Source organism: Larimichthys crocea, chromosome XXII, assembly GCF_000972845.2.
Source record: "Larimichthys crocea isolate SSNF chromosome XXII, L_crocea_2.0, whole genome shotgun sequence".
NCBI classification, from domain to species: Eukaryota; Metazoa; Chordata; class Actinopteri; family Sciaenidae; genus Larimichthys; species Larimichthys crocea.
Window position 1 is genome coordinate 2,402,493 of NC_040032.1, and position 20,479 is coordinate 2,422,971.

Below are 20,479 nucleotides of genomic sequence, written 5' to 3' on the forward strand. Positions count from 1 at the left end.
TGATCAAAAATAATTTTTGTTACTGAATGTCTAATAAGTAAATGAATGCATCCACCCATCTAATGCAAACCTTTTGCATACACAAGGCACACCTTCAGAAAACTTTTGCTCAGCTGTCAGTATTTTCATAACACGTGGGTGCCCTGCCAGGGAAATAAGCTTGTATTAATGCAGTTACTGTGCAGAGTCCAAGTTCGTCATTCGCTCCAGTATGTAACACACATGTAGTAATGTGCCATTATTTGAGCTGATGATGTTTTTAGATGCTGCGTAACATTCAGTTTGACAGCTTTGGAGTCATCCTCCTCACTCACATGCAGTTAGAACGTCCCAGTTAGAGAATAAAGAAAATCATCTACAGTGCCATGAAATTATGAACAATCCCATGGTGAGACCTTGCTGTGTTAGGAAGGGTGAAGGACTACAGTGTGAGAGTTCTGCTGGACATTAGTTTGCCAGATAAATTCGTTCAATTCCAGCTAAATCATCATCAGCACATGCAAGACTAACACTGCCTAGAAAGGACAAGAAATACTAATTCAGTTATGCCTTTAAGCAACGCTGAGAAGGCAGGGCCACAAATGCAGTCATCAATGCTCTGTGCAGACTTCATTACTTTAGTGATGGGATTAAACTGGGACCCTGTGAGGCATCTGTGCAGGGAAAATGAAAGATGCTTAACGTACATTAGCAATACTGTGTTTTTCCTAAATTTTTACAATGTTCAAAACCCTGATATTTGTCTTTTTTTGTCAGTATCTCACATGTCCTTCTGTTCCTGACCCTCTTCCACATGCTCTTTCTCACACACACGCACACGCACACACACACACGTCTTATAACAAGTAGATTAAACAAAATGACACATTTTCAGGGTCATTAGATAAGTTATAGGAGATATTATGTTTATATTGCAAGTCATGGTTTACAGTTTTTAAAGTCAGTCTCTATGGCTCTATTCCCATAAACATAGCAACACAAGGGCACATACTTAACATGTAACGTATATACAGTGTGTGTGTGTGTGTGCGTGTGTGTGTGTGTGACAGATGGAAGAGAGAGAAGGCAAGCGAGAAAGAGATTAACCGACTACTTAATGCTAAGTTTATTGGAGGACTGGGGTGACATCGCTATGTGTTTTGAGTCTGACATGGGACTGACTACGCCCTCAATGAGGTTCTTGTTACAGTCACCAATGTTACCCTCAGAGGACAGTTTAGGGTAGGTGATGCTGCCTGTCAGGTCCATTAAATCTTCAAGAGCCCGGGTGTTGCTTAGACTGCTGTACTGGACTTCGTTGACTGGTGAGAACTCTGGGATTGAAATCAGTTCCTCCTTTGAAGCTGGACTGGAACGTAATAAAAAGATAAAAACAATTACTTCCAATATTAGGAGTCCAAAATCTTTGGTGTCCATTAAGACCAAACCTGACCTGATCGACTCACCTGACATCCATGGACTGCACCTCATCACATGACCCTGAACCCTTCACATCTAGGGGCTCCAGCTTGATGACTGGTGGGGATAAGTGTTTCACCAGCACGGGTGTGACAGAGGCTTTAATGACCTCCACCTGGGTCCCTCCTTTAGCCTTCCCATCAGCTGTTGAGACACACTGTTTGCTTACCTCAGCCTTTATATGAGTGCTAAGCGAGGCACTTCCCTTACCCTTCACTGCTCCATTCATCATACCACCACCACCACCACCACCACCGCCCCCCTTTTGGATGACTTTGGTATCTGCTGCCGGCTTTGTCGGCTCTTTATTTATTTGGTCTACGGCTTTAATGTTTGTTCTTTGCTGCTTATTTACATTTATTTCCACCCCTTTCCCCTCAGCTCTGCCCTCCGTGCCTTTAGGTTGGTTGTCCTGCTCTTCGCTGACTGGTTTGGTGTCCGGTCTCTTGTCGGAAACATTGTGTACTGGTGTCACTTGATGAGTGTTGTTTTGAACTACCAAACTCTTCTGATTGTCCATCTGTGCTGCTGCTTCCTTCTTCGCCAGGGCACATTCCTTCGTGCTGTCCTGCACTGTGACCTGCTCTTGAACCACAAACTCAACCTTTTTGACTGTTTGCTCGATCACCTTAGCATTAGTTAGAACAGGCTTTTCTTCACCTGTGGAGGATAAAGAAACACCAAAGCGGGCTTTACTTAATTTGGACTGTCCAGTTAATATGATTTAATTTGGGTTGACTTGAGTTAACAGTGGATGTCAAATATTACCAATACCAGTGATTACCAATATTGACAATACTGACATCTGTAAAATTGTTGAGAAGTAACCACTGATGGAGGGTGTTATACTTGTATGATGTCTTGCATTCAAGATCTTAGTTAAGTAAAAATAGAAAAGTATTAGCATCAAAATGTAAATTTATCAAATGTAAATTATCTATACATTCACCTTAATGTTGTAGATAGTGTGGGGGAGGTAAAAAAAATTTTTTTTGTACTGCTGAGTAGCTTAACCTATAGTAACACCACTATAGTTTTACTATTTATTATTAAAGTGAATGTACACCACTGGAATGAACACCGGACAGTTCCAATAAGGTGTAAGCTCATACTGTGCAGTACACTTAATCTTCCAAGGGCATTTTCAAGAGCAGCTAATTTTACAGTCAGCTCCCCGTGGCACTACACTACAGTAAAATGTACTTTCTCAGCACCAAGAGGAAAGTCCTTTGCTGCTGCTCCATATTCCAGAAAATACTGCATAAGGGTACATTCAGACACAATCTGGCCCTACGGTGAAAATGTGGGTTTTTCCATTCATTTGTGGGTTTTTCCATTTATTTGAATGGGGGCGGTGCGTTTTGGCTGCAGCAGGGCAAGCCACAGGGGGTGTCTGCCAAAAAAATGCAGTGACCTGCAGCAAAGACGTTGAGCCAGATGCAACTTTGGGTAAAACGCAGCCGATGTCACGCTGATGAGCCTGAAATGTCTTTGAGCTGAGGCTATCCAGGTCTATAGACTATGATACTGTGTTCTGACTTTGTTTATTTCATGTACCCAGCCTCTAAATCTGTGTCTGGCTCACAATTTACGGTGCACAATGGTGATACAAAGAAGTTTCCTTTGGTTTGTATCCAATGGGTTGAAGGCCATAAACAGTGAATGAGAGTGAGCGAGTGCCGATCTGTATAAAGCCAATTAATCATCAAAATAGAAACGTTATTTCCAGATTGTTTTACAGCAGTTACATAAAACACAAGTAGACACACCCCCAGTGGCCGACCCTCACCTCCACACAACACCAGACAACCCTGCAGAGATTCACCGTAGCCCAGGGGCTGTCCTTCCTGTCTGAATGTACCCGAAATCCCACCAAATGGTTTTAAATGTTTGGCCTAAACCACATAAAACCTAACATAAGCAATTTTGCTTAGTCGGTTTAGAGGGTGCAGACATGGATACTAGCTGTTCATTCTTCTGAATAGCCAAAGCCAAAGCATCCAAATTATTAAATCATAAGAAAGCTGAAAAATATTGGTGCCTGTCTCCTATTTAGATCAGTCACACCAGCCAACTGATAAGAATGCAAACTGCTGCTGTGCATGCTCGAAGCTCATAAATGAATCACATCATTAACCATACATGCCCTGTTTGCGTTTTACAGCTGCGAGGCATAACAGTAAGCAGGGGCAGCAAGCAAACTCAAGTATTCGCAGGGCGACTGAACAACACACTAACCTGGTGGCGAGACTGGTCTCGTCTCCATCTGCTCCTCCTTCTGATTCAATGCAGAACAGAGACGATCAAGTCAATGATTGGGGGAATCAGGACACAAAACCAAAGTATCACCAACAATATAATTTAATAAAGATAATTACAACAGAAAGAGTTTTCAATAATTTAACATAACAACAAAGAAACAAACAAAAAATACAAATCTTGATCACAAAGTCAAGCAGGTGCTAAAGGCGGCAGGGCTCCTGTATGAGAACAGAGGGCTTCTCTTACAGTACCTTTAAATCAGCTTCACCCTTCCTAGTTCTCTTCATGATTTCTTCAATTCTCTGCAAAAGAATATATCAATATTGAATCATAATGTGACCATTATACAGTTTGAAATAGTACAATATGCAGCATGCACAGGTCTTTCTTTGAGTGGTTTTCACATTAACCTTTTTTCTTAGTTGCCTCTCTTCCTCTTCCAGTTGCGCCTGCAGCTCTCTGTCTTGCCGCTGACGCTCTGCATCCTCTTGAACCTGGACTTTGTTCTTTTCTTTCTAAAATGAATAAAAGAGAAACTGGTATCAGAACATATTTTACACAATATGCCAAAGATTCATCTGAAAAAAGAAATACAGCAACTACAGAGTATAATGACGTCTTACCTCTTTGTCCATCTGTGTCTCTAGCTCTTTCTCTTGTTTCTCATTATTTCCTTTGTTTTCCTCGTGTTGTTTCAGCCTCTGAGGATCTTCTTCATTTTGCTTCTTCTCCGTCACCTGTATAACTTTTGTCTCCTGCTGTTGCTGGCTCAGCTGCTTTTCCCTTTGCCTGATCATTGCATACATATATGTATAAAACACATTTAAAGACTTATAGGCTTATTTGATGCTGTCTTTAATTTAGAATGTATTTCATGAACTCACCCTTCTTCTTTCTCAAGCTCCCGTTTTTTATCTTCCAGTTCTTTCTGAGCTCGAGCCTGACGCCTACGCTCTGTCAGCAACCTGGTAGCGTCCTCCGCATTTATTGTGCCAGCTGCCACCTTCGTCGCGGATGTGCATGGTGCTGATTCTGTCAAATACAGAGAAGCACTGGTGAAAGATCATCCAAGTGTACTAAAACTTAATTTAGCGTAAGGTGACAAACATTCCACTGTTGTTCATATAAAGTCGTATAAACCTTTTTTCTTGTCCTCCGTCTGCATCTTCTTCTCTGAGGAATCCACTTTAGGATACATGTGGTCCTTCTTGTCTAGGGATCGATTTTTTTCAGAGGTGTTGCCTTTGAGATGCTTATCAGAAGTTTCACCTTTAGGTGATCTGCTTTTACTGATTTCAATGTTGACCACATTCTTCTTTGCTGGTGAAGATGGATACACGCAGTTGTTTTTGGTAATCTTTTTCACCGCGGTCTCCTCTTTGGATTCTTCGCAGTGTTTTTCCACCTTCTTGTCTTCTGCTGTCTGTACATCGGGACAATGTCTTGTAGGAGAGTAATGGTACTGATGTGGATTGCTAGGAGACTGGCTGCGCATTTTAGATGTCAGCCTGCACACAGAAAGAGAGACATTTGGTTTAAGAATGTGAAGAAAGTGTTTTATGACAGATAAGAAACTTAAAAATAGTTGCCGTGCAGACAAGGTTATTTAAAATCAACATCATTCTTACTTAGAGGTAGTAGGGGAAGCCAAATGCTTGGTGATATTAGCAGGGGATTTAGATCTTCTCACAGGGGATCCACAACCTGGAGATGCAGTTCTTCTGTCTCTGTGCAGATGCTGTTTCTGTAAGATATTACAGCTTGTATAAATGAATGAATAATCGTTACAGATGTTGTGTAAGTATGTCAAGCTGCAACAGTATGCGCACGGTCTGACCTTGGGGGTGTTGGGAGTGGACTGGGAGCCTCCCTGAAGTCCAGCTCTGTTGTGATCCCCAGGGTTTAGCGAGTTGCAGAAAGGTGACCTGTGAGGGCTGCAGGGCTCTGCACGATGACAAACACGATGCTTATGAAATTAGATGGTGGCAAATAACAAGTGAGAGAGGGGATAATGACGCAGTGCTCAGTGAAGGGCTTGACAGGACAGTGTGTGCTACACCCAACTGAAGCTTACAGACTCAGTTTTGCAGCCAGTCAGTTAGATGATACTGCAAAATAAAATCAATACAAGAATTGATATGACATCTGTTGACGTCTGCTTTAAGCCATAATTTTACATTTTCTGGTCTGAATGTATTATGGATCCAGATATCTGTGTCCTGCTGAGTAATCAGTTTTTGGTTTGAGTTGAAAACCTTTTACGTAAATCTAGAAAATATTTCTCAGCATCACATGCCATTCACCGTTGACATGTTTGTATTTACTTGTTACTTGTTAGTCACATTTAATACTGAATCCTGAGTGTTTCTCTGCCTTTTTTCAGTCATAAAATCAGCAAAATCTCAAATCACCCCGGTCTAAAATGTATATATTAAACAAATGCTCTGCACTCTACAGTTGCTGTACATGCTGCTGATATGATTGTCACAGTGCTTGGTGTAGCTTCTTATCCTCTCAGCCACTAGATAGCTAGTCTCCAGTGCTTTTTCTAACACTTTGGCCCACTTTATCCTCACTGAGGGATGAGTTGTTGTCAAGTGTCTTTACTTGATTTGACAATTTCATACCACACATTAGGCACAGAGGAAGAGGGGGCAAAGAGTAAACAATACAACATATAGCTGTTTTCATACTGTCTTTTCTTCATCTTTCTGCTGACCTCAACTACCCCCGCTGCTGGGCTATTACTGGACGACAATGGTGATGTCTTAGATTCATAGTTATCTCATTCTGGTACCTTTCTTTTCAAAAAACGTTCAGTTCTAGTTTGTGTGCACAGACTAATTCATCCTCTCTTGAAAGACAAAACATGCAACATAGTCATCTGTTGACCCTAACGTTTACGTGATGTGGGCAAAAGGGGATGTGAGACAAATTTAGATGTATGAAGCGGCTAATGATCTGCATTATCATCATGATTTGTAGATATAATTCCTTTTAGGAATTGTACTATGTCTGCAGTGTCTGGATGTTTTTTGACAGTACCCTGACACATGACAGCATGGTGACTGTGAACAATAATCCAGAAGCCTACTTTTGTGTTCTTGCCACATGCAAAACAATAGCAGCAACCAAACACAATCACAAAAACAATGCCACTCAACAGAGAACAACAACTAACACTAGAAGCAGTCTTCTTACCATCTCTTGTTACTTCTCGTCCATCTCTTACCATCTCTAAAGACTACTGCCCTCCCAGTGGGATGCCTGAATCTGTATCAATTTTAGTGCACATATTTCTTTTCCTGGTCCAAATCCATCTGCCCCAGGGTCATGAAGTCAAGCACATGTAGCTGCTTTTAATTCCAAACTCTCAAATGCATCCACAAATGGTAAAAAATAATCCCTGTCGTGTTTGAGATCGAGTCAATCCTTTAGTGTGTCCTTTAGCCTGAGAAATGATTCATCTGAGGAATATAATGTTAACGTTGTTAATGTTGGTGAGTCCTCTTCATACTTAGCAGCTCATATTAATAACAACCACGCAGGTAAACAAAGTAAGGCTCAAAGTTGTTTTTTTTCTGTCAAAAGGCTTTTCCTCTCTGCTTTAATGTGACTGTATTGTCACTGACTTTTTCTGACATCTTCATTTATCTTTCAATTAAGATAAGATAATATGTTACAGTAGCTCACAATGCACAAGGTGGATAAGAAAAATACTCACAAAAAAAGATATACTGGAAATAAGAAAAATATAAAGAAATAAAAGTTATATACACTTTTTAAGTATATGACTATGCATGTTGGATTATTTCACAGAAATATTTGTGCTGCATACACACAGTGTGTAACATAACATATATACAAAAGATACACAAAGGTGGCAGAAATTTCACAAGAATAAAAAAGTAGCAGTTCAATTAAATACGGTGTAAATAAATAAAGTGCACAGCGTAGTGTCATTTAAGTGAGAAGTACTGTATATAAGGGTATATGTATATTGATAGTAAATTTTGTAATAATGAAACACATTATGTTATGAAATCCATGCATGCACACAAAACTGATGGAGATGAGAAATGTACTAAAACACAGGAAAGAGGTCAGAGCTGCTTTAACTGGCTGCCACCCACCCAGTGCCATCTTGAGATAAAACAGTTGTGGAGGGTTAAATGAAGGCAAAAGTTATATATACTAAATATATGTTCACGAAAACATAACTATAGGAATACTGGGCCGAGCCTGGGAGTAATGAATTGATCGTGGATTTGGTCTCTGAAATAACTGATGAATTTCCCTGCCTGGAAATTAGGTTAGGTCATAATGATATTATCAATATATGCTCCACACTGTCTCTAACTCAAACATAAAAGCCACTGCAGCAGAGCACAAACACACCAAACACACCAAAGCCTGGAGTACATAGAGAAGTACATTACATCACATTTGCAGACTACAGGGCATCACTAAAGGTTCAGCAACAGGGCAGCTTAACACGCATGCATCACAGGGAGAAGACATTTGCTTTTAGTTTTAGTTGAAGCTTCAGCCTGGCCAAAAGCAAACAAAAAACTGTTAGATGAACAGGAGGGGAGTTACATTGGGAAGCTCGAGGGGGGGCTTAACTTTACCAGATTCGCTGACAGCAGGAAGGGGGGAGGAAATGCCATGGGAAAAGGTGGAGGCAGCAGAGAAAGGGAGTGGGACATTCTCACTGTCACCTACAGGCAGCGGGCGGAGCAGAGCAGAGCAGAGCAGAGCAGAGCATTATGAACAGTTTGTCTGAGAAATTCCTCATCCACCTGTAGAGACCCAGAGTTATACCAGCAGGGATGTTGTGACCTAAACTGTTCTTTTTTTTTTTTTGATCTGATCTAAATCTAGATAGATCTAGATCAGATCGAGATTTCGATTGGAACATTTCTGGCTGTGATGACAGAAATGTGCAGATGATTTCTGTGTTATTTTCACATTATTTCAATCAACACAGAATGCGCAGATGCAGATGTGCAACTCTATCCTGTCTCTGCTCATGCGTACTTCAGAAGCCAGGCTCACTGCAATGATCAGATCAAGAGAACAGCTCAGCTTTACACACACAAAACCACACACACACACACACACACACACACACACACACACACTCTCTCTCTCTCTCTCTCTCTCTCTCTCTCTCTCTCTCTCTCTCACACACACACACACACACACACACACACACACACACACACATACACACACACACACACACACACACAAACAAACTTATAGCATACACACAAAGGCATACTGTGTCATGGTGTTTTACAGAAATACAGCAAGATGCAATTCTCAGCAACAAAGCACAATTCTATCAATATTCTGCTTCTCACTTTTATTTTTCTATTTAATCTTTCTGTCATCCATGCCTCTTGTATACAAAAACAATCTCTATTTATATCTATATGTAGATAGATAAGTATAAACCACAAGTCTCTACCTGGTCCTGTAGGGCAGCCTCTGCCCCAGCGTTTGGTCCTCTGCTCCAGCTGAAGGCTTCGCTCCAGAGAACGTTTCATCAGGGCCTCCAGCCTCTCCTGAACACAACACAGCAGAGACAACCTGTATTTGAACACTGTCATTCATTTCTGGCTTTGCATATTTCTAATTCTTTTATACACTACCAAGAATAAGTCACATATTTATGTATATGAAGTTTATGTATCACTAGTTTTGTATCTTGCACACATAACACATTAGAATAGTGCATTCTCTTTAGACGGATTGTAATTTCTTTTTATTCGATCAGCTGACCCTCTCCTCCTCAAGCTGCTGCCTCCTCTTCTCCTCCACGGCAGCTCTGCGGAGCTCTTCTTTCTGCCTCTGCTCCTCCAGCCGCCTCCAGCGCTCCTCCACTGTGCGTTCGTACTGTAGCCGAGCTCTGTGCTCCTTCTCCCTGATCAGCTGCTCCCTGGCCGCTGTAGGAGACAAGAGCATTTCTGCTACAGCTTCCATGAAAGAATAATTACAAGTTAATGGGCCGAAGTTTTGCTGGTGGTGTTTTACTATCCACATGGTCATGTAGACTTCAGGATATATAGTAGTGTTTATTTTTCTTACACAAAATCTGACATTATAACATGAGGTTGTATGTGTTGGTGGTGAATGTGAATGTCGTGAAAAGAGAAATCCTTGTTAGCAGGAGCTGCAAGATTAACTGCGAGTGTTCGACCTACTTTTGTAGACTATTCCTCTGAAGTGACTTAGCCCATCACATCAACGGTCCAGTGAACTCAAATTTAATCTTCTACTGGCTAGAAAAGCCTTTCCATAACCAATTTAACTGTAGAGAGACTAAATAAATAAATAAATAAAACTGTCCCCGCAGGACATCACCTACCCAGACTTCTCTCCCTCTCCTCACGTCTCTCTTTGGCTAATCGCATCCTGTCATCCGTCTTCATGTAGTTCTCCACAACTGAAATATAAGAAAAATATGAGTGACAGTGCAGCCACATCAAAGCAGAGAGGAAAAGCTATTTAATAGAAAGTAAACAAAGCAAACACAGAGTGTTACTTTGTTTTCCTGCATGCTTGTTTTTGACATGAGCTACCAAGTGTGTCCATTTATGTGCGGCTCCTTCTTTCATGGAGCTGTGATGATCATATCAGAAGGACAAAGAGCACACGCAGCTTTGTCTAAAGAGGAATGACATCAGCTCGCCAGTGCTGACCTGCAGTGCTGCTTTGTTACCAGCAGATGGGAACATTTCCTCAGCTCTGTGTTAAATGCGTTGCGTTGCAAAATACCATGTAGCCCCATGCCAAGGGCAAACTGCAGCACTATGCAGGAGAAGGGAGGAAACTGTCTTTGATTTAATAGTCCACTCCACACTTGCTGAATGCATCTTTTGATTGTTGATGCTGAGCTCGGGTTGCTGTTGTAAGCAGCTCTTGCGTTCACTGATAACAGCCCTAAAACACATTCTTTCTATTCATTCATCCTAACATGCACAGGCCTACACATTCATAATATGCATTCTATAATGTTCCTCTAGTAATTCTCCACAAATTCACGTCAGTGTGTTAGTAATTTCCATCCTGATGAAATGACTTGGAAGGAAAGTGGAAAGTGTGCATTACATGCCAGGAACCAGAGATGATTACTCACTAGTTTTTCCATTTCTGGCCGGAGAGCTATGACCATTTGTCGGAGATCTCTTGTCAGGAAGTAGAGTGAAGGTTGGTGCTGCCATCTTTTCACCTGGCGCACAAAACAAATACAATAGTGCACAGAGAATTGATCTGAACAGCGAGCTCATATTCTCACATCGATATTACAAAATCGCAATGGCTGCAAAAGGTGTGAGCGGAGAACTGTGCCAGTACACAGGCAAGAAACTATAGAGTCTCAGTGTTTGTGTGTTGGATAAACACTCAAAATGTGATGCCTGATCATTGTGTTTGTATAACTTGTTATGAGTTATAGTTGGTGAAAACTGGTGAAATAGACCAATTAAATACATAATCATTAGATAAACCTAGTGTGTAATATGGAGAGTTGATTTTAGTAACTACAACTAAATCTCAAGTGGATGGATGCTTAAAAAAATGTAATTCAACACAAATTCAACTTGATCGATGTGTGTATTGTAAACTAAACTGCCAACTTCACTTAATCAAGTGAATTAGTCTCTTTCCAGTCAGGGCTTTTATTGTGTAAACGTGATGTGATGCCTGGAGTCAGACAGGAGAGCTGCCTGCACTTCACTTTGTTCACTTGACCTAAACTTTTATGCTTAAAGGACCTAAATGAACACATTGCTGTACTTGTAAAGTAACATGTTTAACTTGTGACATTTAGCACTTTCCATGAGAACATTTGATTGATTTCTTCAGTGGCCACAAGTGTAGTAGTCTACCTCTAATGACCTGGGGTGTATTTACATTAGACTTTACGGTTTTCAGTGCAATACCACTAACCACTGTCCAGGCATTATGGCTGAAAATAGTACATAATGTGTCAAAGCTTTGAAAGTTCCAGCATAACTAATGTCTCCAGTAGTCACATTGCCTTCTTTGGAGCAGTGAACTACAGTGACAAGTCTTTTTTTCTTCAATATAGAGTCATTATTGACCTGTAGGGTGATTTCCCGTTACAGGGCGTGGAGGGCAAATAGAGTACAATACATCTTCATCATGCTGTAAACACCGACCCAGCCTTCAACCCACAAAGTCATCACATTTAATCTCATCATTTATACAGTGTGATCCATGGGCCAGTCAACCCAGTCCCCCTTCCACCCATCTGAACCCCTTTATCCGACTGAAGTGATATCACGCCTGTAATGCTGATGTTCCTTATGAGAAAATGTAAATCACATGTGAGTCTATAGATCTGCATCGAGTGAAAACAACCAGCACAAACGCAGCAATGAAGTGAAGCGGGATCATCGGTGCACGGAGCAGTGAAAATGTCAGTTGCGTCAGTCATGAGTCAGCTTGAAATCTCAAACAGAACAACAGAGGCCGACGGCGTGATGATAGCAGCCCAGAACAAACGTTACACCAAGCTTACCTGTTATAACGCTGGATGATGGGACTGTTTTCGCCATGATAGCCGTATGAACGCGCCGTGACCGAAAACACTCCGCAGTGATCCCGATGCAGCTCAGGTATTATCCCTTTACCCTCCACAGCAGCAGAGGAGAAGCGCAGCCACAGCTGGCCAAGAAAAAACAACAACAACCAGGCACCGGTCAACTCGACTGCATGGAGGTCATCACGAAGGCAAAGGGAGGTGGTGGTCAGGACAGGAGGCTGTTATGTGGATAGAAAGGAGAGGAGATGCTGGGAGAAGGAGCGGTGATGGTGGTGGTGATGATGATGATGATGATGCGCGCACAATCGAATTTCCTATCGATCGACCGCACAGTGCGTCGCAGCGTAAAGCCCCGTCCCGACACACACACAGGCTATTAACACATTACCGGCAGATGGAGATTTCCTTTGTGCGGTGCCACCGGGTCCAAACCGCACGTCACATGTCTTTAATGCTGGTTTGGATGCGATGAAACAAAGGGACAGCACGCACAATCAATGCGGAGTCAAATCTAGCTTGCACCAACCCCTTTATTAATGCCACAGATATGAGAGTACAATAAAATGAAATGAATGCTATACTTGTACACAAACTCATAAAGACAAACGCATATAAATCCTACATGTGATGGGGCAGTGGTGCAGAGTGCAAAGGATGCTGAACATTGTGATATTCACATATTTAAAGAACAACAACAGCGTGTAAACAGTCAGAAAACATCATTTATGATTTGCAGGTTATTGCACAGGGAGTCTTCCTGACACTGTGTCTGGTTTTAATTGTTATTCACAGTGATGGCCTGTGGGAAGAACCTGTTTGTTTTGGTGTACAGCGTTCTGTAGCGCCTCCAAGTGGGGAGAAGTGTGATGGATCCGCAGCGATGTTTCCTAACTGTGCACAAATCCTAAATACAGGACACCAATGGATCAACACCAGTCTGCCAAAGGACCACAGATGTCAGGGTCTTTATGCCTTTATGGAAATGTCTGCAGTCTTTTTATGTCAGATGTTCATTCAAGTAGACATCTGATCCTTCTAACAATGAACGATCACGTTATGACAACATGTTAAAACAATAAATGATCACATAAAAAGTAAATGGACAGTGTATTCTGGGCGCTCAGACAAGCCATCTATAAAGGCACCTACCTGACAATCAAAGCGCCCAACATATGACTTTTAAGTATAATTTAATTTGAATGAGTGAGCTAAAAAAAGAGTACAGTCCTTAGTACAGTTGCCATGAGTGGGGAAATTAGTTATAGAGATCAATTCCTAATAACATAACATAAACTGAAGGGACACAGAACACAGTGTTACAGCTGAGGATATCTTCATGTTCACCTTTTTTGGCACAGCAACATTTTTATTTTTTCATATTTTTGTGAGACTTTCATTTGAACACGTTGTATAATACACGTTTCAGAAGTCTGTTACGACAAGTTAAGCATTACATCTGTTTGATAACTCAGCTGCAGACATGGTGTGATAGGGTCAGAGATTAAATTGAGGCGGAGCTCAGCTCCGCCTCCTCACCTCGGCTCCCTCTGCTTCGGTTTTTAGAATGATCCTGGGCGTAGTTACCATTACACGACTTTTTTTTTAATCATTAGTTTGGACCGCCCCTTCTTTTACCATGTCAAATATCAGTAGACTACATCAGTCTGTTCACTCATCGCTGTTTCCAGAGCGCTGTGCCAGAGCTTCATTATTGAATCCGCTTGTAAGTCCTATTTGGAAAGTTGTTAAATGAATTGTAACGACTGGCGACTGTTTATATTTTGATGTTGTGACATGTAAGAACGTTTAGCAAACAACTGATTTGATGATTCGATGTAGATCTATTGTGTGAGATGTAAATAAGTCATGCAAATTATAGTGTAAATTGATGGGATGTAAATAAGTATTGTTAATATGTGAATTGATGGTTTATATTGTGAATACGTTTCACAAATTGCAATGTAGATTGATGGTGAAATGTAGGGTAAATAAGTTACCCAATATGTGAATTGATGTGAGATATAAATAAGTAGCTTATAAATTTAAAAAATATGTGTTATTTTATTGTTTTTATTGTTTTTATTTTGTTTGTTTTTTACCTATTGTTCTCGTTATTTATTATCTACTGTAAAGCACTTTGGTACACCGAAAGGACTGTTGTAAAGGGCTGTATAAATAAAGTACATTTACATTTAAACCCATGGTGCGAGGTAAATACAGAGAGATATTGACCTCCTCCTTACAAAAGCCAATTTAACCACTGGATAGGATAAATATGACAGCATCTGTGTGTAAAAAAGATGAAAATATGAATGGAAATCTTTCATGGAGGACAGGTAGTGGCAACAAACTGTCACGGGGCGGCAGCAGCAGCGCGCGTGCTGCCGTTACTGACGCCAGCGAAGACGAAGAGCGCGCGGAGGGAACCGGAAGGACGGAGGCTGACTGAAGGACGGTGCCGTGCCGTGCCGTGCCGTGCTGTGAGTGAGCTAGCTCAGGAAAGATGCTGTCCAATATCTCTAATGTGGTGAGAGCCGGCGTCCAGAGAAATGTAAGTACACTAATGTGAACGTGCGCTCGGTCTTCTTCTAACACACACACACACACACACACGCACACACACACACACACACACACACACACACACAGAGACTGTCAGCGCTGTGCTGACCTTGTGAGGCCGAGACACAGCTATTACAGCTAACACAGCTAAAGTCTGCACAGTGTTCATGACTGCTCTGACTCGCTCCTGTAAAACATACCTGAGCTTTATATAGTGAAGACTGTCTGTCACTTCATGTCTGCTCTGTTGGCCACTCAAACATTATATCTGACAGAATAGTAGCACATTTTTAGGCCCGGATAGCATGTTTATATATATATTTTTAAAAATCAGCACTGTTTTGGTTTTAACACTGAAGCTCAGGTGCCATTTTGGCTTTCCGTTAGAAACATTTCAAATTGTATCAGAATTAAAAACCTGTTTTATTTCTGTACGGGTTAAAAGAAACTTAAAGGTACAGTGTGTACAATTTTCAGAATAAGGCAGACATGGAATATAATCAATATGTTTTTTTTTATGCATGTAAATGAAAACAAATAAATAAATAAAAAACTTTTTATATTTCGTCACCCTCTTAAAATAATCGCCTAAGTCACTTTTTTACAATTTTTTGCCTAAATCATCTCCTCATGATGCTGGCCACCTCTGGTAAAATTGCCTATATCCTCAGTTAAGCATCTGTTGTTATAGTTGTTTTGAATAAAATTGTTTGTAAATATTGTATATTTAATAAATGGTTCGGTTTTTTGTGTTTCCTGAAAAATCTGAAAAAAATGACTTAGGCGATTATTTTAAGAAGGTGTCGATTTGTTACTTGAAAAATTATCCTTTTTTTTTTTTTATCTACAGTGGGAGGGGGGGTCCTCTTTCATGGAGGCCGCCATGTTGAAACAGCATGTTTCTACAGTAGCCCAGAACAGACAAACTAAATACTGACTCTGGACAGGGCCTTTCAAGTGTTGTTTCTCTTTTATACCAGGAAGGTGAGGGTGATGTGAGGAGATTGCAATGCAGCGATTACACCACTAGATGCAACTAAATTCTACACACTGAACCTTTAAGACTTCTCTTTTTAGCCTGGTTTTTACTTAAGGTCCCTCGCCGTTCACTGCTGAGTTTCTAGGTCCTGATCATTCCTTGTTTTAGTTTTCATCTCCTGTGCCTATCAACATTTACTTTCTTTTATTGTTGCCGTTTTTGTCTGTTATTTTGGTTTTCCATTTTTATGCAGCTAGTTTTTAATTGACTTTTTCTTTGTTTTATTGTTGTAGATTTATGCTTTTTATTTTTGTTGTATTTTTTTTAGCTTTTATGCAACTGTTCTGTTGCCTAAAGAACTGTTCGGTGTTGTCTTTATTCTGCTCTGTGAAGCACTTTGGGTTGCATCTCTGCATGAAAGATGCTATATAAATAAATGCAGTTGAGCTGAGTTTTTAAACCTCCTCCTCTCCCATGGCAGGGAGTTGCAGCGGTCATGTCAGCGCGCACGTATGCTGACTTCACAGCACAGGCTTCGTTTGAAATAAAGGTGAGCTTCTGCCAAGCTGATCGATGTATGTATGTATGTCATGTACAGTGTGTGTTATTGTGGGTATATTCTTTCTTCCTAGAAATGTGACACCCACAAGCTGGACGAGGCCCCGGCCACTGAGGTGGTCATGACCCGTGAGGAGGGTCTGCAGTACTACCGCACCATGCAGACCATGAGGCGTATGGAGCTGAAGGCAGATCAGCTGTATAAGCAGAAGATCATTCGAGGATTCTGCCACTTGTATGATGGACAGGTGGAGTGCACTCAAATTCTGCAGGAAGAATATCACTACTACTGATAGGTAAACATAAAAAATGTTTGACTTCATCTCAAGCTTGTTTGTTTTCTCCCTGTAGGAGGCCTGTGCAGTTGGTATTGAAGCAGCAATTAATCTGTCAGACCACCTGATCACCGCATACCGCGCTCACGGCTACACTTACACCAGAGGAGGGACCGTGAAGGAGATCATGGCTGAGCTCACTGGTGAGTCTAGTCGATCATTTTCAATCATTATAGATTTTTCTTGTTTTTATTTCACCTTAGCTCTCTAATCCTCACGTTTTTTTTTTTTACAGGCAGAAGAGGAGGTATTGCAAAAGGCAAAGGAGGCTCTATGCACATGTACTGTAAGAACTTCTATGGAGGAAATGGAATTGTCGGAGCTCAGGTATATCACCAAAGTCTGATAGTCAGGATACAGTCTGCTGTAATTTTAAAACCTGGTCAATGAATCAGTCGTTTTTTTCGTCATACTACATGGTGTATGAATTCTTTTTAGTTGTTTTAGAAAGGCTTGATAGAGAGATTGGCACGTGCTGTCACATGTTGGGTTTAGTGTAAACACAAATCTACATAAGATAAGACAGACTTCATTGATCCCACACCAAGGAAATGCACTTGTTACTGCAGCTCACAGTATACAAGGTGGATAAGAAAATGACTCATAAATAAATAATTTAATAAGGGCGTCCTGGTGGCTGGTAGCATGAGCTCCCCACGTCCAAAAGGCTGAGTCCTTCCTGCAGCGACTCATTTTTGACACCGGCCTATGGTCCACAGACGTTTCCTTTCCTGTCTGTCTTCAGCTGTCCACTCTCACGAGTTGAAAGCCGGCCAGAGTTAGCAGCAAGTCCGAAGTGAGTTAATTCAGCCATGTTGCTGTGATGCTACACTCTCTATACTCCCTCTGTAGGCTGGTTAGTGCCGTCAGTGCCTCCATCTAATTAGGGAGAGATTTTTACATTCCCCAATAACAGACAGTACAAATGGCTTTTCCGTTCCGCTCCTGCCGCTTAGACTCAGCTCTGCATCCTCGTCTCCCTCTCCTCACATTGGCAGGGATCACTGGTCTTTCCACAGAGAGCGTGCTACCTCTGCCTAATGTTAACAGCTACAACCTCATTGGAAAGATACAACCCTTCAGCTGACGAACCCAGTGGAAAATGTGTGATCTCTGTATCCACATGAGACTCTGTGCTTCATAAAGCTGCTTCTTGTCGTGTTTTTTAAATGCGTTGTACATTAAGATTGGTAGAATGTGACCTAAGGCATCTCTCTTACTTGTCCACAGGTTCCCCTTGGTGCTGGTGTGGCTCTGGCCTGCAAGTATATGGGCAACAATGAGCTGTGTGTCTCTCTCTATGGTGACGGTGCTGCCAACCAGGTATGGTACAGAAAACACTGAGGTTCAAATCCAGCAACATATTGTTGGATAAGTTCAGCAGTCTGCTTCTCTACTTTTGTCTCAGACGTCCTGTAGCTGAGCTTTGTGTGCTGTGTGTATTTCACAGGGTCAGATTTTTGAAACGTACAACATGGCAGCGCTTTGGAAGCTGCCCGCCATCTTTGTCTGTGAGAACAACAGGTACGGCATGGGAACGTCAGTGGAGCGAGCTGCTGCCAGCACCGACTACTACAAGAGAGGAGACTTCATTCCCGGTTTGCGGGTACAGTTCTCACGTCAATTATTAAAGCCATATTACGCCCTTACTGTAGCAAAAACTGTGTTACTTCCACTGATGAGACCGTACAATCATTCATAAATGCACACATACGTTGAACTCTGGGATGTTGTTTTTGTGTCCAGGTGGATGGGATGGATGTTCTGTGTGTTCGGGAAGCAACCAGGTTTGCTGCTGAACACTGCCGATCTGGGAAGGTGAGTTAAAGGCACTGAATTATATGAAGCAAAAAATGTGGCTGTCATTTCCTCAGCTAAATTATATTTGGCCAATGTTTCAACAGGGCCCCATTCTCATGGAGCTGCAGACCTACCGCTATCACGGACACAGTATGAGTGATCCTGGCGTCAGGTACATCTTCATCCTGACCTTTTGTTACAATTTTTACACATTCACTGCATAAGTTTACTATACTTACTACAGATACTGTAACTATTTTCTTGATTGTCTTTAAAGCTCTTTTTAATTGATTTATTAGTCATTTTTCTAAATTAATAACCTCATGTTCACATATTCTCCTCCTCATCCTCTTATGCTGCAGTCCCACAGTAGTCTTCATGCACTCTTGCTGTAGTGGCTTTACAACACCCAGACCAATTGACTAAATACAGACACTAATATGGCTGTCAGTTTCAAATCAGTTTCCTCCACGTTTATAGTGAAATAATGTAGAACTGGTGATCAGAAATTTCAAATCCATAAGAAAAACAAATTATTAGTAAATCCCTGCACCAATCTCTCCCTTTTTAGCTACCGTACACGTGAAGAGATCCAGGAGGTCCGTGGTAAGAGTGACCCCATCTCCTTGCTGAAGGATCGCATGCTCAGCAACAACATGGCCAGCGTGGAGGAGCTCAAGGTATTTCTCAAATAAATCAATGTACACGCAATTAAGTGATATCCACAGAGTTGTGGTCTTGACTGGTCTTGAACTAAAATGCAGAGTCCTCTTTATCTGAAACTGAGACAAGACCGAAAAATTGGTCTTGTATTTGTGCTGTGGTGAGTTGAGCTGGGCTCTCAACAAACACACTTATACTTTTTCTGACCTGTGTTGCAGGAGATTGATGTGGAAGTTAGGAAAGAAATCGAAGATGCTGCTCAGTTCGCCACCACAGATCCTGAACCCCAACTGGAGGAATTGTGCAACCACATCTTTTACAACAATCCACCCCTGGAGGTGCGCGGCACAAACCCGTGGACCAAGCTGAAGTCCGTTAGCTAAACATTTTTCATCCACCCTATTATATATTAACCCCTTCCTACCCCTACACTTGCATACACACGTCAAATGTACCATCAACTGGTGCCTCAGACTCAAGAAGAATCAACAAGTAAATTTATTTCTGAACATTTGAACAGCAGGGACCGTATTCACAAAGGTGTTCTGAGAATAAAAGTAACACAATGTACAAGAACACTAAAGCATAAAATACTGTAAAGTCTGATTTGAAATGTTTGTTACATCACTCCTGTCGGTGTGTGCATACAGACACCAGACACACTCCGAAATATCAGAGCTTAGGTTACCATCATTGATGTTAGTGGATTACTTTCTTTATCTCATGAATGAAGTAGGAGGAGGATATAGGAGATATACATTAATACCTGTATGTTGTTTTAGATGGATGTATTTCAAGCTTATTGGATTCTCTTAATATAAAGTATTTATCTTCAGACGGTTTTGTAAATCTGGCCCCAAGTGATGATATTTAAGATTGTAAATTTGCTCGTTTGATAATTGTCTGGTCACTTCTGAGGTCGCTGTTCATCTCAAAGACTGTCTGACCTCTGCTTTGTACTCTTGAAACTGAAGTGTACATGGTAAACCAGTCAGTTTGAGTTGAATAGTTGTTACCTTTTTATAAATATATTCCCTTGTTACAAAGATGCCATCAGAGGCATTGGGTAAATACTGTTGGTGCAACATTAAATATATAAAAGAGAGTAAAGATACCACGGGAAAGGTATCCTGCCAAACCAAACATGTGTGGCAAATCTTGTGTTTCTTTCCAAGCTGAGCAAAAAAAAAAAAAAAATGTTTGAAGAATTGTTCAGGTTTGTTCGCCTTTCTGGTTATTTTTCAGATACTCAGCTGTTTGGGTGCCTTTTTGAATTTAACACAC

At 41.2% G+C, this 20,479-nt stretch overlaps 2 protein-coding genes across 5 annotated transcripts; one reads left to right on the forward strand and one right to left on the reverse strand.

The window, feature by feature from the left end:
* Positions 1-5: 5 nt before the first annotated feature.
* map7d2a (MAP7 domain containing 2a) lies at positions 6-12,932 on the reverse strand. Of its 4 annotated transcripts, XM_019253174.2 has the most exons (17): positions 12,687-12,862; positions 12,275-12,516; positions 10,868-10,960; positions 10,097-10,174; positions 9,511-9,674; positions 9,197-9,293; positions 8,352-8,441; positions 5,558-5,664; positions 5,349-5,464; positions 4,861-5,228; positions 4,605-4,752; positions 4,344-4,509; positions 4,131-4,235; positions 3,972-4,022; positions 3,697-3,736; positions 1,446-2,118; positions 6-1,348 (listed from the first exon to the last, which is right to left on the reverse strand). In XM_019253174.2, exons 2-17 carry the CDS (start codon positions 12,309-12,311, stop codon positions 1,090-1,092), a joined length of 2,592 nt encoding a protein of 863 aa, XP_019108719.2. In that variant the 5' UTR covers positions 12,312-12,516; positions 12,687-12,862; the 3' UTR covers positions 6-1,089. The 4 variants fall into 4 exon arrangements, with proteins under 4 accessions (XP_019108719.2, XP_019108720.2, XP_010736310.3 ...); XM_019253175.2 differs by having other exon boundaries at positions 5,349-5,458; positions 12,275-12,932; XM_010738008.3 differs by having other exon boundaries at positions 3,697-3,733; positions 12,275-12,864.
* A 1,750-nt stretch (positions 12,933-14,682) lies between these two features.
* On the forward strand, positions 14,683-20,340 carry pdha1a (pyruvate dehydrogenase E1 subunit alpha 1a). The gene is made up of 11 exons (XM_010737974.3): positions 14,683-14,849; positions 16,321-16,389; positions 16,472-16,645; positions 16,749-16,875; positions 16,968-17,059; positions 17,963-18,055; positions 18,183-18,338; positions 18,479-18,550; positions 18,637-18,704; positions 19,104-19,212; positions 19,414-20,340. Exons 1-11 carry the CDS (start codon positions 14,802-14,804, stop codon positions 19,576-19,578), a joined length of 1,173 nt encoding a protein of 390 aa, XP_010736276.2. The 5' UTR covers positions 14,683-14,801; the 3' UTR covers positions 19,579-20,340.
* Positions 20,341-20,479: the final 139 nt, after the last annotated feature.